The sequence below is a fragment of the Anabrus simplex genome, chromosome 7 (genome assembly GCF_040414725.1).
Source record: "Anabrus simplex isolate iqAnaSimp1 chromosome 7, ASM4041472v1, whole genome shotgun sequence".
Classification (NCBI taxonomy): Eukaryota; Metazoa; Arthropoda; class Insecta; order Orthoptera; family Tettigoniidae; genus Anabrus; species Anabrus simplex.
Window position 1 is genome coordinate 137,327,768 of NC_090271.1, and position 26,892 is coordinate 137,354,659.

At 40.4% G+C, this 26,892-nt stretch overlaps 1 protein-coding gene across 1 annotated transcript in view; it reads left to right on the forward strand.

Moving 5' to 3' along the window:
- The window catches only part of Cul3 (cullin 3), a 332,171-nt gene that overhangs the window by 243,175 nt on the left and 62,104 nt on the right, over positions 1–26,892 (forward strand). The window contains exon 12 of the mRNA XM_067151333.2: positions 18,851–19,020. Within this exon, the coding sequence (XP_067007434.1) occupies positions 18,851–19,020 (170 nt within the window). The remainder of the gene's footprint in view (positions 1–18,850; positions 19,021–26,892) is intronic.

Here is a 26,892-nt window from a genome sequence, read left to right on the forward strand (position 1 = left end):
AAGCATGGCACCTAATAAGTTGCTGCACCATGTTTCAACAAAACACAAATATATACAAGGAAAAAGTGTTGACTATTTGAAAGAATTTCTAAGATAGAAGAAAAAAATGAGTGCTGTGTTTGTTAAGAAGTTGAAGACCTCCAATAAAGCTCAAGAAGTTGAGATTATTGCAAAGAATACGTTGCCCCATGCAGTTGTAGAGAAAGTCATCATTCCAGCTTGCCACGCTGTAGTAAAAGCGATGTTTGGCTCTGAGTGCGAAACTGATATGTAGAAAATCCCCTTGGCTGACAACACAGTTGGCAGGTGCATTCAGGATATGTTTGAAAACATTGAAAACTCAGTTAAAGTTCAAGTTGGTGAAACAAACCCAATGTGTGCAATGCAATTGGTTGACTCTACCGATGTAGGTGGACTAGCTCAACTAGTTTCTTTTATTTGTTTCCTTGATGAAGGGAAAATCATTGAACAATACCTTGTTGCAAGGAAATTCCCTACATTATCAAAGGAAAAGACATCTTTGAAGTAATAAATGAATACATGGAGACAATGAACTTAAGTCAACAATGTTACAATGAACTTGTTGTGAAAGAATTGTGTTGGCATATGAACAGATGGAACCCCTTCAATGACAGTTTCAATAAAAGGATTCATAGCACTGGTGAAACAACAAAACAAAAACATTATTACGTACTGCTTTCTACATAAAGAATTGCTGGTAGCAAAAAATTGCAGAGGATTTGAGGTCAGTTTTGAACAAGACTATTGAAATGATAAATATATATATATATATAATAAGAGTTTTGTCTGTATATTGCTCAGAATTTAAAAAGGATGGTATTTCTGGATCGGTCGTGTCCATAGTAGCAAGGAAATGCACTTTTTAATTTTCCGTAATTTGTCTGTCTGTCTGTCTGTATGTATATATGTATGTACACGCATCACGAGAAAACGGCTGAAGAGAATTTAATGAAAATCAGTATGTAAAGTCGGGAAATAAGTCGCTACAATCTAGGCCATAAATAATCTTATTCACGCTGAGAGAAATGGTAGTTTAGGGGAAGGCCTAAAATTTAATTCTCGAATATTTCCGTTATTAGTGGTCCCATCTTAATGAAAATCGGTATGCAAAGTCGGGAAATAAGTTACTACAATCTAGGCCATAAATAATCTTATACCAGGCGAGTTGGCCATGCGCGTAGAGGCGCGCGGCTGTGAGCTTGCATCCGGGAGATAGTAGGTTCGAATCCCACTATCGGCAGCCCTGAAAATGGTTTTCCGTGGTTTCCCATTTTCACACCAGGCAAATGCTGGGGCTGTACCTTAATTAAGGCCACGGCCGCTTCCTTCCAACTCCTAGGCCTTTCCTATCCCATCGTCGCCATAAGACCTACCTGTGTCGGTGCGACGTAAAACCCCTAGCAAAAAAAAAAAAAAATAAAATCTTATTCACGCTGAAAGAAATGGTAGTTTAGGGGAAAGCCTAAACTTAAATTCTCACATTTTTATGTTATTAGTGGTCCTATCTTAATGAAAATCGGTATGCAAAATCGGGAAGTAAGTCTCTGCAATCTAGGTCATAAATAACTTTATTCACGGTGAGTGAAATGGTAGTTTAGAGGAAGGCCTAAAATGTAATTATTCTCAAATAGTTGTGTTATTAGTGGTCCTATCAACAAATACTACATACTATTAAATTTCCGATCATTTATGTCATACATTTTTACCGTACTGGCTATGATATTCATGAATTTGGTTTTTTGTTGCTAAGTCCAAGTCATGAGAAAATGGGTAGACAGAATTTAATGAAAATCGTTATGTCAAGTTGGGGAATAAGAAACTACAGTCTACGCTATAAATAATTTTGTAAGACGCCCTAATATCGCAAAGTCGAAAGAAAACTAAATATGAAGGCCTACAATATAGAAAGCTCATAACATTGAACAACAATAACATTACATTGTGATGTGCTATGTGTCTTCTGTTGCCAGTCATGTCCGATAGATGGGATTATTGCTGAATAACGGGAAACTACCTCACTCCTCGTTTCCCTAGTACGCCTCTTCAGTGACGCCTAGGCTATTTATGACAGCTGTTGGCGGAGCTGCAGAGGATCAAACCAGCCTTCGGGCTGAATACCCGACATACACACACTGCTGTATACTGAGAATTTTTTTTCTTTGCTTTACGTTGCACCGACACAGATAGGTATTATGGCGATGATGGGATAGGAAAGGAAACGGCCGTGGCGTTAATTACGGTACAGCCCCAGCATTTGCCTGGTGTGAAAATGGGAGACCATGGAAAACCATCTTTAGGGCTGTCAACAGTGGTTTTTGAACCACTACCTCCCAAAAGCAAACTCGCAGCTGCGTGCCCCAAACCGCACGGCCAACTTGCCCGGTCGTACCGAGTATAACAGCCTGCCTGAATATTGGCAGGAAGTAGCTGGGGAGTTAGATAACTTTCTTCTTTAGCATGCCAATCCTCTGGTGCATACATTTTCTGATACTACTGGTACGTAACAAACTGGTTCATCATAGCATTCGAGCTATTCAATCCCTACCCTGAGGCACTGATTGGAATGAGCAGTGTGTATATTTAACGGAACAGTGGCAGATGAGTAAATATGAAGGCCATCAATATCGAAAGCGCATAACATTGATCAACAATAACATTACCGGTATATTGACCATTGTTTTGATGTGCTGCCGCTCAGCTCCGATAGATGGGATTACTGCTAAGTAACGAGTATAACAGCCTGACTAAATATTGGTGGGAAATAGGTGGGGATTTGCATAACTTTCTTCTTTAGCATGCCATTCCTCTGGTTCATACATTTTCTGATACTGCTGGTACGTAACGCACTGGTCCATCGTATTCCAGGTATTCGATCCCTACTCCGACACGCAGATTGGAATGAGGATTGTGCACACTTAAGGCAGACGCTCACTTAGTGGTAGTAGTAGGACCTTGGTGACCTGGTCCAGAATTACAATTTTGGCCTATTCCAAATTATAGCCCCACAATTTGCTAATTAACTCAAAATTCAACCCTGAAAAGAGCCATTTATTAAGAAAAGCTTCTTTCTCTTCACTTTTATTAAATTATACATTCATTTTATTCCATATTAGCTGCAGGGAGGCGGTTTCTCCGCTGGTTTGGAGGAAAATATGCCTCCACATCAGATAGCCCCCCCCCCCCCCCCCAGTGTAGTGAATTGAGACTTTCTGACTCATCAGGTACTCCTAGGAAACAGATGAGTAAAAGGTAATAGTTTTTGTCCTGGGACTCTCCACTATTCCCCCCGAAAAAACAGTGTGTTCATGGATCACAGCTGTCTGCAGCCTGGTCATTCCAGCTCTGGAACTTTGGACTGTTAGATCAGCATCGTAGTACTGTTCCTTAAAAGTGAGAAAATGTGTGGTTTTTCATTTGATCGAGTATTTCATATGATAGCATTGCTTTTAATCGCACGATTCCTACTGACGTCATTGTAATGACCTCTGTTTATTTCAGTTGGGAAAACCACTAAGACAGTCTTTCTGAGGGCATAAAAAGGCAGTTTGAGAGTGAGTGTCTGCCATTATAATGAAAACTCCCCAACCTGATTGTGACTGATAGGCAAGGGGGCCTACCATTACAATGAAATTCCCCTAACCCAGTCTTCATGTGAGAAAAGACCTTTGGTGACTTCCCTATCGCATTTGTAGGGTAACGTTAGGGGCTATGCAATTTAATACAATCTTACTTGCAACATGTACACTACCTAACCTAGAATTCTGTATACAATGTAGAATTCCGTAGCGAAGCATGGGTACATCAGCTAGTTCCATTAAAAGCAGGCCTCTCAAGTCACGGTTATTTGCTCAGATGTGTTGCGAGCTAGGAACACAACAGTCATCTCCTCCTCCATACAGAAGTCCGTTGGCTATCAAGAGGGCAAATACTTAGTCGTGTGTTAAAATGGAATCATCTGGTCTTTTTGTAGCATCTACCTGGATCATGTGATTTTCAGAAAAATGTTTACTAGGTTCAAAATTAGCTAGATTTATGGCATTAAATACATTTGTTTAGCTTCTTATCGCTAGGAAACACGAATGTTGAGATAGCCCTTCCCTTATTTGAACGGTAATTAGACTAACAACCTGTACCCTACACGTTTGTCCCATATTGTAAAAAGGAGCCTACATTACACTAACACATTATGATAATGATCATAATCAAATACAAAATTTTAAGTAATATGAGACAATTCATAATGGGCTACTTCAGTGGGTTCACATAACCTAGCACATAACTTGGCAGTGCTTGCTAACATCAGGCTGCTCAGATTACAGTACTATAATAGTAAATACATACTGCTGCAGAAAACACACCTTTATTAATGCTTTTCAATAATAGTATCACTTGAAAACACTAGTGGACATCTTTAAAAATATTGACTCGAATGCTGGCAGCCCTTAAGATGGTTTTCTGTGGTTTCCCATTTTCACACCGGGCAAATTCTTTGGCTGTACCCATTAGCGCCCACTGATACCATATGGTATCAGGAGACAGTAGAAGTTTAACTGAGCTGGTACTGGCTTGAGTCGCAAGAGGGGTTTAGTTGGAGCTTTATACGTTCTTTGGCTTGAAGTGACGCATGCGTCTGAAGAAGCTTCCGACACTTACGAGTGGTTTGTTGGCGGGAGCGCTTGCATGAATTCAGGTGTGATTCTCTGGAGTGAAAATCATGAACGTTCGATATGTGTTAAGTATAATATTGCCCTTATCTATTATTCCGTTCTAATCAAAGAAACCTTCTGTAACATTTGAATTTCAACAATGTTATTTGTGACAACACAGCAGTGCCTCTAAGTGCGTGATACCATATGGTATCACTGGGCGTTTATGATATCAAGCCGTTGATACAGTAATTTTTAAAATATTATATCGTACATTCGAAGGTTACTCGTGCTAAATGTAGTTGATTACATATTTATCTTTTATTAGTCCAGGGGTGGACTGACCTTATCAGAAGTGATGGATATATTGGAAGCAGACGATGAGTTAGGACATCAGACTGAGGATATTTTCATCTAACCACCGGATGGTAATGTTGACACAGATGAAGATTCAGCCAATGAAGATGAGGGAGGAATGGTTCATAACCTAACTGGACGTCAGCTGCGTGCTGCAGCTGAAACACGCTTAGCAAACAACGAACATATTGGAAGAGATTATGAACCCCTTGAAATTTCCTCTAGTACTTTCTCACCATCTATGCAGCCTACGGAGAAAAATCAACAACAGCAGCAGCGACAACAACAACAACAACAACCTGAAAAACAAGCTCCTGAGTGGATTCTAGAAAGATTAGCCAATCCAGCTATTTATGAATGGATTGACAGTGACTTAGAACGTGTTGATGTTCCCTGCCCTCCTCCTGACTACAAGGGCACATCACAACTTGACTTCCGTAGAGAAGTTGTTCAACTTGTTCAAGTGTATCTAAAACACTATTGTGTCCCACAAAAGATACCTGGGAGAGTAAGTGTTGCCCGAAATACAATGCCAGCTTTGAGATTTGATGGACTCAATCACTTTGTTGCAAACTGCAATAGGAGAAGATGTGCCAGTGAAGGGTGCAAGTCATTCGGCAGAACAATGTGTCTGAAGTGTAATGTAGGCTTATGCGTAACATGTTTTGCTACATACCATACTCAGTGAGCTGTATTAACAGGTTGGAACAATATTAACAATTTATTGTACCCTGTACAATGATAGCAGTGTAACCGCCCAGTGATACCATATGGTATCAGCTAATATCTCGTAAAATAAATTCTTGTTTGAAAATATTGTGTTATTTTCCCAATTTGTATACCCTAACCATCACAAATTAATGAAAATATCATTAAAGTAGGAACATTTTTTTTTTTCTGGGCGCTAATGGGTTAATCGAGGCCATGGTCGCTTACTTCCCACTCCTAGCCCTTTCCTATCCCATCATTGCTATAAGACCTATCTGTGTTGATGCAACGTGAAGCAGATTGTAAAAAAAAAAAAAAAGGTTGAAATAAAAATGGCTACTGAACCATCATTATGAAAACAAAACTTGTGCTTGCATGTTGAAACACCAAAACTGTGACATCATCCTTATGGAACTGTCGAGTGTAGAAAGCGGAAACTACCTATTAAGTTGGCCATGGCCGGAGGGGCTGGTGAGGATAATTCAGATGCTGTATGAGCACTGTACCAGTTGAGCGCGAAATGGTGATGGACATTCATCATGGTTCCAGACCAAAAGTACGGGTCTAGCGAGGCGGAGCACTGTCTCCATTCTTGTGTATCCTACTCATGAATGACTTAATGAAGGACATCAAGAGCACCTTTGGTGAACTTAATGCAAATGATTTTCGCTGATGTCTCATGTTCTGGGGAGAAACTGAGGAACAGGTCAGTGACAGTTGAGACTTGATGAATAGGAGGTTAAGTGCCAGGAATTCATTCATTCTCAAGATAAGTGGAGCCAAAACATTCTGTAGTTTTTTGTTAATGTTTTAATGCAACTATCAAAATCAGGATGACAAGAATTTCAATACGACTTTTCATAAAACTCCTTTCAAAGTTATGTTTTAATATTTTCATATGAATTGGTTTTATCATTGTAATTTGTTACTAAGGTTGAAGAAGGCCAAATAAGGCTGAAACTTTATTAGCTCTTACAAAGTTTCTATTAGTTTTTACATCTCACTAACTTCTTTTACGGTTTTCGGAAGCGCCAAGCTGCTGGAATTTTGTTCCGCAGGAATTATTTTACATGCCAGTAAATCTACCATCATGAGACTGACGCATTTGAGTACCTTCAAATACCACCAGATTGAGCCATGATAGAAGCTGCCAAGTTGGGCTCAGAAAGCCAGCACTCTGCCATCCGAGCTAGTCAGCCCAGCAAGTTTCTTTAGGACCTGAATTGTATTGACTAAGGTGGAACCCTTCAATTGAAATTGTGTGATATGCAGTCAATATGGAACAATATAAACATGAGATTTTTAAATTGCAAACTGGAACTCGTAAATATCTACTAATACCTAGGACTAACACTCCAGGTATAAGCCTTTACAAAACACAAAAGAAAGCAAAGTCATCTCTGTATAGACTGTGAAGGTCTTGGAGATGTGGAAGGTAAAGGCTGAGTTGGCTCCTGGGTATTTGTGCTGTCTTTAACATTACAATTCATCTTGGGTAAGGTCCTATTCTCACGGACATGCAGGTCGCCTATAGGCTGTCAACTCGAAAGACTTGCACCAGGCCTCTGGTGAGGCCAATTATTATTATTATTATTATTATTATTATTATTATTATTATTATTATTATTATTATTATTATTAATATTATTATTATTTTTTTTTCTTTTATTATTGCTATTGTTGTTGTTTTGCTATTTGCTTTATGTCACACCGACACAGATAGGTCTTATGGCGACGATGGGATAGGAAAGGCCTAGGAGTGGGAAGGAAACGGCCGTGGCCTTAATTAAGTACAGCCCCAGCATTTGCCTGGTGTGAAAATGGGAAACCATGGAAAACCATCTTCAGGCCTGCCTACAGTGGGGTTCGAACCCACTATCTCCCAGATGCAAGTTCACAGCTGCACGACCCTAACCGCACGGCCAACTCACCTGGTTTATTATTATTATTATTATTATTATTATTATTATTATTATTTTACTGTGGTAGGCCTAGTAACAGTACTATGGATCATTCCATGTTAAGAAAACAGTAGTGCTCTTATGGACCTACAATGAGTCAGTACACCCCCTCTTAAACAACCGTAATTCCTCGTGATTAAGGAATATTATAATGTAATTTATATTGTATTATGAAAGAAAGAAAATGATGAGGCATATTTGTGCCCGTGAATTATTAAGATAACTACTTAACATTCTCTATTTCATAAATACATTCGCAGGGAGGAAGTACAACGCCGGGAACAGCCATCGCTTTGTTGCCTTCCTTCATTTTCCTTCTGAGTTGCTCTGGTGCATGCAACGCGTTATCCGTTGCGCTGTGAATCGCCGGCAGCTTGTCACTGTTGAAGAGAAGTTAACTGTGTGTGCGTATGTGTTTTTTCTAATATTCTCGTAGATGTTACTGAAGATTTTGATGCTGTGGTGTGAAGCAATACATCACGCCTTGACTTGTACTGATACAGAAATTCGCTGTGTTTTCTATCTTTTTTTTGCTTACAATTGGCTTTACGTCGCACCGACACAGATAGGTCTTTTAGCGACGATGGGACAGGAAAGGGCTAGGAGCGGGAAGGGAGCGACCGTGGCCGTAATTAAGGTACAAACCCCAGCATTTAATTGGTGTGAAAATGGGAAACCATGGAAAACCATCTTCAGGGCTGCCAACAGTGGGGTTTGAACCCACTATCTCCTGAATGCAACCTCACAGTTGTGCGCCCCTAACCGCACAGCCAACTGGCTTGGTATTTTTTAGCTTTTTCCGGTTTTGTAATTTAGGAGTTGTTTCTTAAGCGCATTTTATTTTTACTCCTTTTTTACAACTTTTTTTTCTCAGGCACATTTTATTTTTGCCGTTCTTTTCGTGGGGCAATACGATGGTGCAGTAGAACCCAGTGTGCTTGGGAAAATATATTTGACGCAATTAATTGCATAACAATTATCTGTTGTCTATTACTGTACTCTAGATTTTTAAAAAACCTATCATTTGCAGCTTAGTTTCTTCCTCCTTTTATTTTGAACGTAATTACTGAGTTTCACATATATACCTGCCGCCGTTTTCCCATAATGCTGTAGAGCAGAGCCGTTCGACATGGCAACCCTGTTGTCATAAGAGCAATACTTTTTTCTTAACCTATAGTAACTGTAGTAGTAATTATTTAGCCTTATACCAGCAGCTGATTGATTAGATATAGATTGCCATTCTTATGAAATCTGCAGTAAAAATCCTCTCTTGCTTTTCAGCATGCTGGATCTCTACAGAAAACACCTGCTCACTATCACCACTAAATTCACTAGGAGTGCCTAAGTCCTTACGTATATTTTCCAGCTCATATGTTATATCAGTTTCTTTGAGGCATTTTTCTGCAGAGAGCCATTATTCTGAAAAATAAGAAATTTTTACTGCAGACTTCATTGGTGTCGTAATAAATATCTAAACATTCAACAGCTGCAATAAAGCTAAAGAGTAATTTGTATTTGGCACTGATGCTATTTACCAGAATAGGATATTCAACAACCCAGAAATATTAATGTAGTTAGCAAATTTCTAACATTACCTCAATCACGAATTGTTGTCTCTGGTACCTGACGGGACTTTGAAGTCTTCAGTATCTCATAATACCAGAACTGTACAATGCTACATAAAGACGAAGTTCATAGAGAATAATTTGTAAGTTTAGGTATTCCTTTAGTGGGGAAAAAAATGTTAGCTTGCCATCTGAGCAGTAAAAATGCTATTAAATATCAAATGTTCTTTGCACTCCAGCATTCACCAAAATGGCTTCACAACTACTGCGTAGTGCCGCACACTTCAGCCAGATGCTGCTGTATATCATATGTGATCGATACTGCAATTTCTTTCTACATTCCAAAACTATTTCTAAGGATGACTGGGAAGTTCCATCGGGTTTGTGTGTAACATGTAGTTCCTGTGGCGATTTTTGGAAGGTGGGACTTTGAAGTCCCGTCAGTAAACAATGGGTTAAGATAGCCCCAGTAGTCTCTTACTCAGGTGCAGAAATAGATGCACCTCACTTCCATAAATCTGGGAAAACTGGACCTCTGTAAAAACTGCCTGTCTAAGAAGAGCCCTTTGACTGCCACAGACTGCACGAAGTATATTTACTGGCCAACACAGACTTCTTTGTTGGGGAGTTATCTGGGAACTTCAACCAAGCTCTTGTGCTAGCATATGAAGCATTCATCCAGGAAAGAGAAGAGATAGCAGAAGCATTAGATCCAGACTCCTATGACATCTCATCCATGAACACAAAAGAATGGAATGAGTCAAACTTAGAGTTGCAACATGTCTTCATAAGCACTGCCATTCACAGTTTCCATTACATAATCCGTGACCAAAGGGGATACCATCAGCTAGCAGCTCAGTGCACGTGTATATTGTGTGAGAAGTGTTGCAAGCAACATCACATACGTGTCTGCCTAAAAAGGATTAAATCAATAGCTTTCTATGCCAATGATTATAATGTTCTGTAATGTTATTCTTTTATGTACACATTGTGTTTAATAAATCTTATTCATTTATTGTAAATATGCAGTTGCTTGTGAATCATCTTTGGAACTAGAGAGGAGTCATATCAAGTGCACATATCATATGAAATAATCTTCATGTTTGGTTTGTATTGATGAACAGTTACAATTACAATAAGTTGAAAAGAATGTCCACTTAATGAATACACATTTTACTTGTGATTATATATACCGGTACATCACATTTTGGTACTAGTTTCGACCATGCTTTAAGTCTCCTTCAGCCACGTATAATTAAAATTGACAAATGTTTAACTTATTGTATTCTCGAAACAATTCTAAACTTGTTTTTAAAATGTAATAGTGTACTTATTGAACCATTATGGTGATAATGTGAGGAACAGGAATTCAAAATTAAATTCTTGAAAAGTAATTATGTCCAAATGATTTCGCATAAAGTATTAACATCTTTTGATGAATATTTAAATTCATCACATCATGTGTCATTTTGGTTAAACCTTAATAAAATGTAACTTAGAGTTTAAAATGTTCACAATTTGGTCTAGTTGGGCAAATGAGACGGATGGAAGGAGGTCACAGAAGTGGTGTAATAAGACTTACGTTCACATGTTGCAAAGAAGAAAGTTCTAGTTATTTCATAAGGAAGTTGAGTTCAGTATATCTATATTAACCCCTTAAGCGGGGAGCTCGGTACTACTCTCCGGCTCACTCCCAGGTAGGAAGCGATTTTCGTGATTGAAGAAAATATTTAATTACTTGCTTCAAAACAAACTTGACTAAAATGAACTATAGAAGGGCCTTAAGAGAAATATTTACTTGAATGTAGTGTATTTAATTGTTGAAAAATCCTATTATTTTAATTTTTGAATACTTTGTGCAAGAACATACTAAGTGCTTTTGCACTTTGATACCAAGCTCGTTTCCTCCTAATAGCAAAGCTCTGGTTTTCATTTATACATTAACTTATACCTAATATTTTAAGCAGTTTACTAATAATCTCTGCCCGGAAATAATTTTTTTACATTAAATTATAGTTTTATAAAGTTTACATGTACTTAAAAGATTTAGAATGAAATAAATTATAATACTCATGAAATTTTCTGTTGCGTTGGTTAGCGCTTTTGAGGGATCCGTTTATATACTTACAGTTCATAGGTGACACACACGGACTATATTACACTACACTACAGGTAATACTTACAGTGTTTACTGTCTTCATAGTGTTTTGTCTTTTACAGGTGTTCACTATTATACACGCGGAAGCAGTTCATTTTAAAAACATACCCTGTACCGGCTTTGCATCATTTGTGTGTTTCCATTCCGAAACATGGGTTATCTTGGTATGTAAAATTTTCCCCCTGGCCATTCTTTCCATAACAGAAGGTTGTTATCAATTGACACTTTGCCATCAGGGGTATAAACTTTCAAAAAATTTTACTACCAGGTGGTAGCTTGTATATTTGCGGAGGAATTTGCCCATTATATGCCTCATTGTCAGAGAAATTGAAAAAGCTGAGGAGGAACAATCTCTTCTCTGTCATCAGCTAATAGAAAATAGGCATGGCCAACAAGTGATTGTGAGAAATATAATATCCTAATTTAGGTTTGTGTACAATCCCCTGTGGCAGCAGTATGCCCATAAGAAGCTTTATTTCATCCTTATTTGTCGAGACCCAGTCTTGATCTCGACTCCATTTCGTCATACTAAACTGGGTTTTATGTGTGATTTTCAACTGGGCATAAAGATTTGTCTGTTCAGCTGTGTTCTGGCATATCTCATCATCAAAAAATAATTCAAATATTTTGCTCTGTTTTGTATTCCCTAAAAACTCTCCCTTTACACTATGATGGAATTTTGTATCGAAGCAGGACCTTCTTTGTCCATTTTCAGTCTAATTTGACGAAGAAGTTTCAAAGGTTGGAATATTAGTGTACTTATTGAACCATTATGGTGAACTTTCGTATCAGCTGGGCTCGAACCTTGTTTATTCGAGCCTGTAGTACTTACTCCAGGTAAATTCCTGTCACTTACGAATTGCCCTTCAGCAGAACTTACTTCACTAAGGTCACTGTTCTCCCCCACCAAATTGCAACATTTTGTTTATCATGGTTCATAAATAATCCTCCTCTAAGGGTTGGGGGCTGGTAATTCCTTTTAGACATTTTAGTAGGTTTTAGGTCGTTCTTGCCCGGACGTAAGTTGCATTCTTTATGATACAACTTGTGGATGACACATTGGTATTGGGAGAACATAGTTGAAAAATTCACATTAGAGGGCAGATTCATCCAGAACATGTTGCTGAAAAACCTCTGCAGGCAGGCAACTGAGAAAAAAATTAGAATCGGCGGTAACATCCGCATTCCCTGCTGAGCAAGCAACTTGAAGCCACAGATCTTGCCGCATTGCTCACTGAACAGGTTAAAATGTGCCCATGTACTGTTCCATAAGATCATAAGTTATTATTTTCATTTCCGTGTTGACGTATAATTTATATAATAGGAATTAATTGATGGATGTTCCACCATTCAACACAATATATAAATACATAGCATTTATTGAGTGAAAACTGGCTTCGGTTCCCTTAGATTCATCATCAGTTCACAACAAATAAATAAATCAAAGGATCTTATTAACGATCAACATGAAAACTGCCTTAAATACATTTAAAATGGTTGACATGTGTTATATAATATAAAACACATTACTATTTAAAGAAAGGCCTTGGATCCAGATAACAGATCTTTAAGATGATGCATAAAAACTTGAAGTTGCAGAATACTGTGTAGTTCTTATTTGTTACTGTGGAATAAAAGACATACTGGTATGTTAAAATGTTCAAAAATTTGTAGTTGTATCGTCGATGGAGGGTAAAAACATGTATAAAACTTGATGGTCTTGTAAGATGTCGATGTTAAGGCAATTTGCAGTTAAAACAATTAGCTGAGGAGTTGGGGGAACATCCTTCGTTGTTTTGTAACCTCTGCTTTGTTGTTGAAACTGCCAACTGTTATTGCTGTTGAAGAAAAAGTTAAATGATGGTATGGCCTCGGTTGTATGGCACAGTATCGTAAAAGGTGGATGTCTGAGGAAGAAGAAAGAAAGAAAGGAAATGAGAACTAATGTGTGTTCGGATTAATTATTGGAAAGTGGTTTGATAGTACTTACTGTCTTGTTCCTTGTTCCGTTAACCTGCCGCTAGAAAGGAAGGAGGTGCACTGCTCATCCGTGTCTGCATGGAGCTTATGGCTGGCTTTGGGGGGGGGAGTGACTTGCTTTGGATTGGGTGTGGTGTGGAAGGGGTGTGAGAGTGGGGGAGTGAATCACTCTTGCACTGTTCTACCTAAATATGTCGGAGAATAAGGGAGTGGATCGCCTCGTAAAGTATGTTTGTTTTCTCGGTGGATTAATTCAGATTGTGATTAAAATTGACCTGTTGATCCAACGATATATAAAACATTTCTGTGATATTGAGCAGAGGGTCCTTTTTCATAATTTCAGTAATTTGTAAGTCCTTGTCTATAACAGAAAAATTGTGATTGGGTTCATGTAATGTATTCCCATGGCAGAATGCCTGTTATGTTTGACTGCATTAATATGTTCCGTGTACCTGGTGTTGAAGCTTCTGCCTGTCTGTCTGATATAGCTTGCTAAACAAGACTGGCACTGTAATCTGTATTTACCAAACTTGTCAGATTTATTCACAGTCCCTGGATTGTGGAAGTGAGATAGATTGTTGTTGGTTGTCCTGAATGTTATTTTTACCCCATGTTTTTAAAATAAATTTGTTATTTGGTATACAGACTCGTTTTATAATCATTATAAAATATTAAAGCCATTTCTTGACAGTGCTGATGTAGTTACTTTATTATTATTATTATTATTATTATTATTGATTATATACAGTCGTATCAGCATACAGTTTATTAAAACATAACCGGTTTTCGGACACTAACACTGATGATGGACCTTAGTGTCTGAAAACCGGTTATGTTTTAATAAAGTGTGTGCTGATACGGCTGTATATAATCAATAATAATAATAATAATAAAATACAGACTCGTTGTTGAAGGTGAAAACTGAATAACTCTCCTTCTGCTTCTTTTCTTTAATAAGAGTAGATTTTGGTTTATTTTGAATTTTAGATATTCTTTGGTCGATGAACCTTCTGTAATACCCATTGGAATAAGCTATTGCCCTGATGGTATCCAGTTCTTTTTTTAGGTTGGGATGAGATAATGGTACATTGAATGCCCTGTGGACCAAGCTATAAAAAGCAGCTTTTTTGTGGGAATTAGGGTGGACTAAAAGTTGTTAAAGTTTGATAGTATTGTTGGTTTGTGTAGGCTTTCTGTATACATCGTAAGAAAGGACGTGTTGGTTTGTTGTGACTGTCGAGTCTAGAAAGTTTAGAGAATGGTTGGATTCTGTTTTCAATGTGAACTGTATATGGGAACTCAACTTGTTTAACTCATCCGGTATGGTTAAGCTGTTGGTGTGTCTTCCATCTAAAATTGTGAAGGTGTCATCAACAAATCTTGTCCAGAAGAAAATGTGCTTCATTTTGCTGATGTGTGTATGCCCCAGATGGTTTAAATAAATGTCCGCCATGATGCTACATGCCGGAGATCCCATTGGAAGCCCGTTTTATTGTTATATTACCCTGTTAAAAACAAAATAATAATTATTGAATGTAAATTCAACCAAACTAATAAATTCTTCTATTTCAAGTCTACTTAGTTTACTATGCTGTTGCAAGTTACTTTGTGTGACTGAAATGGTCTCGTCTAAAGGAATGCTCCAGTACATATTCGTGATGTCGAAGGATGCTAATTTTTTCATTAGCCGCTACATCCAAGCTATCAATGCATATTTAGTACCCAGTACCACCAGAGGTGCCAAGGCTGGCCGAATGCTACATGGCCAGTTGGGTTTCAAATTGATAGCTTGTGTCGGGATTTAAATATAGATATCGGTGGTTGCCTCGAACATACTTTTAGTAAGGTACCTCCGTGGTTAGTTCCGCGACCAGATATATGTTTAGATCTACTCTGTGGACCCAAGGTGAACAGGGATTCTTCCGTTTATCAGAAGTATTTCCAGGACTTCGTTCACCAATATCTGGCTGTGATACATATCTTTACAGATGGGTCTAAAATCGGAGAAAATGTTGGTTGCTCTTTTGTCACCGATGATATGAGTATGAAGATCTTGCTTCCTAGTGTATGTAGCGGAGCTTTACACCATCTTAGAAGCACTGCAGTTTGCATTGGGTGACGGAAGAAACTACTTTCTTTTGTGTACTGACTCATTAAGCTCTCTGCAGTCCATTGAAACCTGTTTCTCGCAACACCCACTGGTACAGCAGATTCATGACCTTCTAGCCAGGTTAAGTGATGCTGGCACCAGAATTACTTTTGTGTGGCTTACAAGCCACGTTGGAATTGCGGGAAACGAACTTGCGGATGAAGCTGCAAAGGAAGCGATACTTTTACCTATCAATGTACCTGCTAAAGATATTTGTTCTCAACTATGTCGAACCATCTTGTTTCTTGGGAATCAGAGTAGCTAGCTATTCGAACTCCCAACAAGCTGAGAGCAATTAAGAAGACAACTACCATGTGGTGATCCTCTTTCCGGCCTTCACGGAGAGAGGCCATAGTATTGTGTAGGCTGAGGATAGGTCATTTACGATCTACGCACTTATCTCCTAAAGAGGGAAGACCCCCAGTGTGTTCTTGTGGTCCCGACTTCACCGTGGCCCACATCCTCACAGAGTGTGCCGATCTCTCTGGCCTAAGACGGAGCCTCGGCCTACAGGAAACACTCGAACGCATACTAGCCGATGACGCGACAGTGGATTAATCAAGGGTATGTAAATTACAAGGGCTACCCAGGGAACGCACGTTCCCTTTTGATTCGTTAGTAATTTTTTGGCCTAATTCAATAAGTTTTTGTTTTAATTTTTTCTGCGTTTCCAAATTTCTTTATTGAATATATAATTCTGTTTTATTTTAAATTTCTTTTCCAATAATTTGTTCAGAGAGGATGATTTCCTACTTGTACTTCCTCTTAAAACCACCACCACCACCACCACCACCAGCACTTGTTGGTGTTGTATGTGAGACTCATATCTTACTCAACAAGATCCATATCGACAACAATCACAACTTTGAAGTAAAATGTTTCTCGTGATCCACCAAAAGTTGTCTAATTAGATAAACCATACTCATTACGACTTTTAACATCTTACGGAACGTTTCATGGGCACATTTTAATGCAGGTATATTGAACTCAATTCAATAATGGAATAACTAGAACTTTATTCTTCACACCATGTGGACATACGTCTTATTATACCACTTCTCTGACTTTCTTCCAGCTGTCTCATTTGCCCAAAATGAAAATTTTAAACTCTTAAGTTATATTTTATTAAGACTTAACCAAAACGAATCCTGATGTGATGAATTCAAATATTCATCAAAATTTTAATACTTAATGTAATGTCATTTGGATGTAATTTTACTTTTTAAGAATTGAATTTTACCTCATGTTCTTGACAATATCCCCGTTAGTAGGAATGTGCACTGCTTGCTTTTAATATGCTAGTTAAAAACCACGGCTTCGATTTTTCAATGTCCGTATTAGAGTTCAAGATTTGCTTACTAAATAATCGCAGCAAATATAAAGGAAAAATCTTTGCAAAAGCAACATAGTTGAAAAAGGAAATAGAATTAACTATGCAAACTCATTCAGAGCCATCACAATGAATTTCAGCAGTTTGTAATCATTAAGTAATTATTAATGCACCTTATGTGTCTTTAGCATGTTGGCTGCCAGAGTGGTACATTGTACCGCTGAGTGAGTGTCTCATGAGGCCACAGCGGTACAAAGTACCGCTGACAGGTGTTGCTATATGATGTTCCCTGCCGTGCCGGCGGACCGCTGAGCTGTTGAATTCACTATGCTAGGGTACCGCTATGGCCTCGGAACAAATCCGGGCATACTTGGTTTCCAAAATATAGTCTTTATTTTTTATTAATCCAACCTCCTTTCATTGGCAATATGTATTTGTCCAATCAGTTTAGCCATGCGCTTAGGTGTGCCGGGTTAGCTAACACGCAAGCTCAAGGTTTTGGACATTGTGGGTTTGAAACCTACTGTCGGGAAACCTGGTTATGGTATTCTGTGATTTCCCATTTTCAACCCAAGCTTATGCTTACCTAATCAATAGGGCATACTGATTCCTTCCAAATTGTTGCACCCATACCGGAGCTGATTTTTACGCTTATTGCAATAAATATAGCATAAACATGAGCGTATTTGCATTATCTAAATTGACAACATTTATTGACAACATAGCAACATTTTACATTACCATTGAGTATTTGGCAAGGAGTAAATAGGAAATAAACATATTTCAAATTTAATTTGGTGAAGAGTTTCTTGTGTTGCAAAACGTAATAGATCAGTTTGACCTGGACACTACTTACAAGAATTCTCATACTGAAGGGCTAGCGTCATTATCTTCCGAGTTCGAGAAGAAAACGGTTTCATTTTTATAACTAACCTTTCCGTTCACTGGTAAAATAACTTAGAAATATCTCACAAGTATTTCATACCCACCCTACTGTAAAACAATGAGTGCCTTGCGATTGTAGTCCTAAGCACTAGTAAACAAATCGTGGCACGTTCTGTTATCTACAGTGTGTACTATCAAGCAATGCAAGCTTCTAGTATTGCTAGGCTGTACCGCTCTGGCTGTCTAGGCATAACCATGCAGTGAACTTTTCTGTGGGGCCACGGCGGTACCTCGGGGTGCTGGGAATTTTTATTGTATTTCGTACGTACATTGAACACTTAAGTGAAATATCACTTTGAATTTTGCTTTACTGCTTATTTAGTACATGCATAGAAGAAAAAATGCTTTGGCCACCGATGCATTTCTTGCTGTGTGTCCTGGCAGTCAACGTGTTAAACCTCTGTGCCTAGTCATGTATACATATTTGTACATAAATGCTGTATAACTTATATAAGTTATAAGTAATAGTCAATAATTGTAAATCTAAAGTAAAATCTCATCCTGGTTTGTATATGCCAATTTCTTTAAATCCATTCTTGATTTTTGTGTTAATTTTCCAAAGTGGATTGTTATAGTATATACAATGTAATGCTTGTTGTTATTGGAGTAGAACTCTATTACAGGTATATAATAATAAATAATGGTTCAATAAGTGCACTATTAGATTTTAAGAACAAGTTTTATAATTGTTCCAAGGATATAATAAGTTAAACATTTGTCAATTTTAATTATACGTGGCTGAAGATGATCTAAAACGTGCTCGAAACTAGTACCACAATGTGATGTATGTATAATCAAAAATATATAGACTGTGTATGTGTGTGTGTTTTTTTGTTTTTTTGATTTTTTTGATGAGGTGGACATTCCTTTCAACCTATTGTAATTGTAAATGCATATTGTCATGTGACACATTTTTCTTTCCTCAAGGATTTGCATAAGGAAAACTTCAAGAATGTCTTTGTTAATACTGTTGTTCACTATCACTTTATAACACACTTTTTGTATTTATACCAATTTTTTAATTTTACAGGAAATTCAAAGTGAGACCGATATACCTGAGAGAGATTTGATCCGTGCCTTGCAGTCCTTAGCGATGGGAAAAGCCACTCAAAGGATCCTTATAAAAACTCCCAAAACAAAGGACATAGAACCAGCTCATGTGTTTTATGTGAATGACTCGTTTACTTCAAAACTACACAGGTACCCCTTTTTTTCAGTGACAGTTGCACTTTTCTAGGATTTAATTAATAGCATGGCTACTGTTAAAATCTTATTTCAGAAGTGACAGTATCTCAGAAATTTGCTCATGTCAAAGAAAACCATTGCTACATGATTAAGGAGCCAAAGTACTGCTCATGACAAAAAGACAGGAAATTTCATATTATTGGAAATTCCAAAGCCATTCTCTTTACTGATTTAAATATTTTATGCCACCTAGCAATTGGGAAGGTATTTTGGAGAACAGTTTTTCATTATATTATTTTGTATCTGGACTTGTAGGTACGAATTTCAAGCAGTTACTCCCTTGCAACTAAGTTACAAAATAGAGAGGACTTTTGACTCATTTTTACATGCCAGCCACTAGCCCAACCGTTCCCTGTTGTAGGCATGTTTTAGTGCTCCGGCACCCTCTCTTCTTCTTTGCAGCTTAGAAAGTCATCAATGAGACACGTGTTTATGGTTGTTTTTTTTATTTTTTTTATTTTTTTTTTATTTTTTTATTTTTATTTTATTTTTTAGACTCTGAAGGTTTGACTTGAACTGTGCATCTGTTAGAACAATGAAAGGGAGGATGTAGGCTACCAGTCAAATATTTCACCTTCAGTTGCCACTGTTGTTTTACTTAATAAATGTCAACACATTCCAACTGATTAACTCTGAAGTGTGGTAAATGAAATTAGCCATGAAATTATGATTTTGGAATTGGTGTAGTGTACTGTGGTGATAAAAAGTGATCCCGTGATGACATTAGTAAGAGTGGAGATATTGCAACTTCATCCACTGTACCTCATACGTCAACTGAGTGTACAGAGAACATCATTTTATCAATGATAGGTTCATGTACAGATGAATCTGGGAGGGGGGAAAAAAAAAAAATCGATATGACTCACAAAACTCATCTATTCTTTTCTTTAAAAACCATGAACCTACTATACTGGCGTAGCAGGGGGAGAGGTGATACTCCCAGGTGGTGGATAGGAGGGTCCTAACCGACTTGCCGGCGGACTTGAGGGAAATAAAATACCTTTCGCGGACCAAACACACTACCCCTGTGGGTGGCGGACGCACATGTAGAATACACCCGCGGTATCCCCTGCCTGTCGTAGAAGGCGACTAAAAGGGTCATGTGGCCGTGGTCCCCTCTTTATTTTTTTATTATGTTTTTGAGGGTCAGGATATGACTCACAAAACTCATCTATTCTTTTCTTTAAAAACCATGAACCTACTATACTGGCGTAGCAGGGGGAGAGGTGATATTCCCAGGTGGCGGATAGGAGGGTCCTAACCGACTTGCCGGCGGACTTGAGAGAAATAAAATACCTTTCGCGGACCAAACACACTACCCCTGTGGGTGGCGGACGCACATGTAGAATACACCCGCGGTAGCCCCTGCCTGTCGTAGAAGGCGACTAAAAGCGTCATGTGGCCGTGGTCCCCTCTTTATTTTTTTATTATGTTTTTGAGGGTCAGTTGTAGACCGTTCCAAATTTTTTATGTGCGTGCTACTCGGAGATGGGCATCTTACATGTGCGGTTACGCCCAAAAGCCTGCAATGGACCACCATGGAATCTTGCGGGTGGGAGCGCCATGTACCCGGGCAGTAGTATCCGCCTGACAACACAGGTCCCCGCACAGCCGAATGCCAGAAGGACATATTATTATTAATTATTTTTTATTTTTTCTCCATATTTAGTGCTCTGTATACAATATGGGGTACATGCTATTGCGGGTGACTGGAGGAAGGGAGTCCTAGTGCTCATTGCCTCAGTCATCCCGTATTAGGCATCGTCCAACATCGGACCCCGGGCATTACCTGCTATGACCAGGTGGGTATTGCCATGGCAGCTTGGTTCGGCTACAGACCCCTGATCGGAGTGGGTGGCATTTGGGGAGGATGGTTTCGGGCATCGCTTCGAAACTAAGTCGCCCAACCCAAGGTGGTCCCCCACCGAAGTCTTTAACTTCTGCTTCCCTGAGATATTCAATTCTCTGGGAACATGCGCAGCGTGAAGGAATGGGATCCAGCTTCCCTAGGTTTCGGGTTGCTACCAGAATCGATGGGCATGATTTTAGGCTGGTTAAATCGATCCTTTTTAGTAGAGACATTGAAGGAATCTACGGCGAACTTGAAGATCTTAAGAAAATGCGCAACAGTATTTGTATTCAATACAGTTTGTATTGAATAGGTGGACACAATAATTTTAATCTTTAAAGAGTTTTACTTATTGTATCTTCAATACGGAACAAAATGAGATTAGTTACTTGCAGTTGCTTAAGTGCGACCACTTTGGCTAAATCCCCGTCAAAGTGGAGGAGCACAAATCCTTGAATCTGGTTTGTGGAGTCATCTTTCACTGCGACCTTATTTTGAACACTGACGACAAGTTGATGGACGACGTGAAGAACCGTGGCATGACACGTCCGGCGCATTACGCGCAAAGTGAACGGTGAAGACGTTGCCACTGGTGCCTTCATTGTCTCCTTCAAGTTGTCAGTGTTACCAGAGAAAGTCAAGGTAACAACTTACCGTTGCGATGTGAGGCTGTACATCCCGCCTCCTATGCAATGCTATCAATGCCAGCGATTCGGACATATGGTATCTCGTACAAATCTGTCTGTATGTGGTACACCTGGACGAGTAGCTCACGGCGCAAAGGAGTGCACAACTCCGTACAAGTGCAATAACTGCTCTGGTTTTCATTCTCCTCAGGATCGGAACTGTCAGACGTATCTGAGTGAGAAGAAGATCCAGAAGATCAAGACTCTGGATGATCTTTCCTACCAGGAACAGCGCCGTAAGTTTAATTCCATGAATACACCTGCCCGTACACTCGACTATAACATGATAGCACAGAGTCTCCCAGGTTCGTCTTTCACGAGATCGTTACCCGTCACGATTGCTGTGCCCAAAGAAACTGTTGCTCCTCAGAGCAATGCCGCAAAGAGTAGAAGTTCAAAGGGGGGACCACCCCACCTTCGACCAACCAGAAGTCTGTGCGGCTTAGAACTGCCAGCCGGCACAGAAAGGGGGGAAGGCTAAGTCTCCCCTCCCCCCTAAGGTCGGCAAAGGCCGTGCCCCAGCCGGCGGAGGCGGCATCGTCGACCAGAGCTGGGAAACCAACTCCCAGCCCGTCTAAACCAGAAAAGAAGGCGGCGATGAAGAGCGTACTTCCCCTGCAAAAGAGAAATCCTGCCCTCCATCTGGAGGATATGAGTCTGCGCCAGCAGGTACTCCTGCTCCAAAACCTGCACGCACTCCTCGTAGGGGAACTTCCCGCCCCCGGAAAGTGCTGAAGTTCTGGGCGTCATCCCCACCGTATGTTGATGACGGGATGGACGACGCGCTGTCATCTACATCTACGTATGTTTTGGCTTGCGAGAATCTTGTCGCTTATAACCTAACACTCCTTCTTTTATAGTCCATACTATGGCACTGTTACAGTGGAATTGTAACGGTTATGACAGGCATCTTGCTGAGTTACATCAGCTCATTAGTGATTACGCAGCGAGTATAGTCTGTATTCAGGAGACAAACTTCAGACCTGATCATCATACGGTCTTGAGAAATTTCAGACTATACTTGACAGAACGATATTATGCCCACTGGGCGTCTGGTGGCGTGGGCATTTTTGTCCGTTCTGATACTTATAGCGAAGAGGTTCCTCTAAGGACCCCACTGGAAGCAATTGCGGTGCGGGTACCTCTGCCTGTCATAGCAACAGTGTGTAACATTTATTTTCCAACAGGCGAGCCTCTTAACATAAATGATGTCACTGATCTTATAGATCAGCTTCCACCTCCATCTTGTTGGGCGATTCTAATGCCCAACACCCCATATGGGGTTCTGAGACGCCTTGCCCCAGGGGATGAGAGCTGGAAAGATTAGTAACAGAGCTGGATTTATGTATTTTGAACACAGGGGAACCAACTCACTTTAGTGTATGTTACGGCACATGTTCTCGCATAGATGTAAGTCTATGCAGCCAAACGTTGGTTCCGCTGTTTCGGTGGAATACACACGATTATCTCTGTGACATTGTCCATTTTCCCATCATCCTTTCTTTGTTGAAACATAAATCCGTCCAGGCTCCCCTTTGATGGATTCTCAAACATGCTGATTGGCCAAAGTACACATCACTAGCTGTCTTTAACGACGATACCAGTTGGACCGTCAGCGAGGAAATAACTTAAATCACCCGAGTTATTCTTGGTGCTGCTGAGGAGTCCATTCCGTCCTTCTCGGGGCCTCCTCGTCAAAAACTCGTTCCTTGGTGGACGAAGCAATAGCAGCAGCTATCAAAGAACGCCATCGAGATCACAAACATTACCGTAAACAGCCTACTGTGGCCAACTTGATAACATTTAAACAACTCCGTGCTAAGGCGCAAGTCCTTATTCGCCAAAGTAAGAAAGCTTCGTGGGAGAGATGTGTCGTCTATGACGTCACAAACTCCATCATCTCAAGTGTGGTTCCCTCTGTGGGTGGGGGCGGTAGAATAACACCCACGGTATCTCCTGCCTGTCGTAAGAGGCGACTAAAAGGGGTCTCAGGGGCTCTGAACTTTGGAGCGTGGGTTGGCGACCACAGGGCCCTCAGCTGAGTCCTAGCATTCCTTCCACTTACTTGTGCCAGGCTCCTCACTTTCATCTATCCTATCCGACCTCCCTTGGTCAACTCTTGTTCTTTTCCGACCCCAACGCTATTAGGTTTGCGAGGGCTAGGGAGTCTTTCATTTTCACGCCCTTCGTGGCCCTTGTCTTTCTTTGACCGATATCTTTATTTTTTGAAGTGTCGGATCCCTTCCCTTTATCCCTCTGATTAGTGTTATATAGAGGATGGTTGCCTAGTTGTACTTCCTCTTAAAACAATAATCACCACCACCACCATCTCAAGTGTGGACTAAACTTCGACGTATTTTGGGTATCCAAGGATCATCTTCTGTACCAGGAATTTCCATTCCAGGCAATATCGTCACTGAACCACTCTCGATTTCTAACCATCTAGCTAGTCATTTCACGGATGTGTCTGTCTCTGGGAATTTCCATCGTGATTTCCTCGCTCTGAAGCGGGAGGCAGAACGTCATCACCTCAGTTTTGCCACTCAAGCTTCAGAGGACTTTAATGTGCCCTTTACGGAGTGGGAACTCTGCAGCGCATTAGCGCTTTGCAAGGACACGTCTCCTGGGACCAGACAACAACCATAACCAGATGTTGAAACACCTTAGCGAGGAAAGTCTTCTATATCTCCTTCGTGTGCTCAACTGAATCTGGATGGAGGGTGATTTTCTGTCTCAGTGGCGATAGGGCATAGTAATTCCTGTCCTCAAGCCTGACAAAGATCCTAAGTATGCAGGAAGTTACAGACCTATTTGTCTTACAAACTGCCTGTGTAAGCTATTTCAGAGGACAAATTGGGGCAAATATTCATTTTTAGGAAGGGGAGTTAGGGATTGGAATAACCTACCAAGGGAGACTTTCAATAAATTTCCAATTTCTTTGAAATCATTTAGGAAAAGGCTAGGAAAACAACAGATAGGGAATCTGCCACCTGGGCGCCTGCCCTAAATGCAGATCGGTAGTGACTGATTGATTGATTGATTGATTGATTGATTGATTGATTGATTGATTGATTGATTGATTGATTGATTGAGGATGGTAAATCGCCAACTTGTGTGGTGTCTGGAGAAACAAGGACTCTTGTCGGAGTACCAGTGTGGTTTTCGAGCCGCTCGATCGACCACTGACTACTTGGTACGCCTGGAGAGCTCTATCCAGGATGCGTTTCTCCGCAAACAGCATTTGGTAGCTGTTTTCTTTGACTTAGAGAAGGCCTATGACATCACATGGCGATACGGTATCCTTTCAGTCCTGCATCAGTGGAGATTCCGAGGTAACTTGCCAGTATTTATTGCGAACTTTTTGACCCTCCATCTATTCCGTGTCCGAGTAGGGAGAACATATTCGCAATATCACGTTCAAGAAAATGGAGTCGGATCGGTTCTTAGTGTCACTCTGTTCGCGATTGCCATAAACGGTATTGTCGCTGCTGCTGGTTCAGCAGTAATACCGCCGCTATATGTGGACGATTTCGCTCTGCACTATAGCTCGCGTAGTATGGCAGTCGCAGAGCGACAATTACAGCAAGCTATTAGGAGAGTGGAGCAGTGGACCTTAGAACATGGCTTTCAGTTTTCTACCGCAAAGTCCTCTGTTGTTCACTTTTTTCGTCAACGTACTCTTCACCCATATCCTGAACTTTATGTAGGAAATGTCGCTCTTCCCGTAGTTGACACCGATTTCTTGGGCTCCTTTTCGATAGCAAATTATCGTGGGAGCGACACGTGCAGCAGTTGAAAGTGCAGTGCACTAAGAAGCTGAATATCATGAAGTTTCTTAGCAGCACTAATTGGGGTGCTGACCATACGGTGCTCGTACGATTCTATAGGGCACATATTTTATCCCGGCTAGACTATGGCAGTGCAGCATATGGCTTGGCAAGACCAAGCGTTCTTGCGAAGCTAAACAGCATCCACCATGGCGAGGTTAGGTTGGCGATGGCAGTTTTTCGTGCAAGCCCCATTGCCAGCCTGCTCGCTGAGTCTTTACATCTGAGGCGCCAGCAGCTCCTACTTTCGTATGCTGCAAATTTGCGACAGATGCCACTTCATCCAAGCTATCCTTGCGTGTTCAACAGTGGCAACCGTTTGCTATACGCTGCTTGTCCTCGAGCAATGCGGCCGGTTGGAATGTGCTTGGATAGCAATTACAGATTGTTTCACGTACCTTTGGTTCCTTGCCCTGTCAGACAACCAAGTGGGGTACCTGCATAGGTAGTACGGCGACCTGCAATATTCCTGAATCTGCACACTGGCCCGAAGGATAACACGGACCCTTCGATTTATCGGAGGCTCTTCCTGTCCGTTGTTGGCCAATATCCAGGTTTATTCGTCGTCTACACGGATGGTTCAGGGACAGAAACGAAGGTGGACTGTGCGTTCGTTGTCGACAATGATAGGTTTCTTTTTGCTCTCCCGGAAACCTGTAGTGTGTACACAGCAGAGCTCTATGCTGTCTGTGAAGCTCTGCAGTATGCACTGTCCGATGAGCGCCAACGTTTTCTTCTGTGTACTGGCTCCTTGAGCTCGCTACAGTCTATTGATACTTGTTTCCCTCGACACTCTCTGGTGCAGCGGGTCCAGGACCTGCTGGCCAGGTGTTCGGATGCCGGCACCAGAATCACATTTATGTGGCTCCCAAGCCACATGGGTGTAGAGGGAAATGAATTAGCAGATCAGGCTGCCAAGGAGGCAGTTACACTGCCCCCGTTGCCTTCCAAGGTTCCAGCAAGTGATATTCGCACTCAGCTGAGACATCTGGTTAAGTCCCATTGGGAGATGGAGTGGCAGGCCATTCCACTTCTAAATAAGCTGAGTGCGATCAAAGGAACAACGAAGGTATGGAGGACTTCCCTTCTGGCTTCGCGGAGGGAAGCAGTGGTATTATGTCGTCTTCGGATCGGCCACGGTATCCTGACTCGCTCCTATCTATTGAAAGGAGAACCCCCTCCGGTGTGTACTTGCGGCGATCCTATTAGCGTGGTACACATCCTTACAGAGTGTATGGACCTGGTCGATCTGCGCAGTAGTCTTAACCTCCCGAGTACAATCTCCCTTATCTTGCGAGATGACGAGCAGTCAGCAGACCTCGTCATCCGCTTTATGAGGGATAGTGGTCTGTTTTATCATGTGTAATGTTGTCCTAGTGTATTTGTGTCAATTGCACTTTTATCCCATTGACTTCATTTTAGTTTGTGTTGCGTATTTTAATGTGTTATTTTAACGTCTAATGTA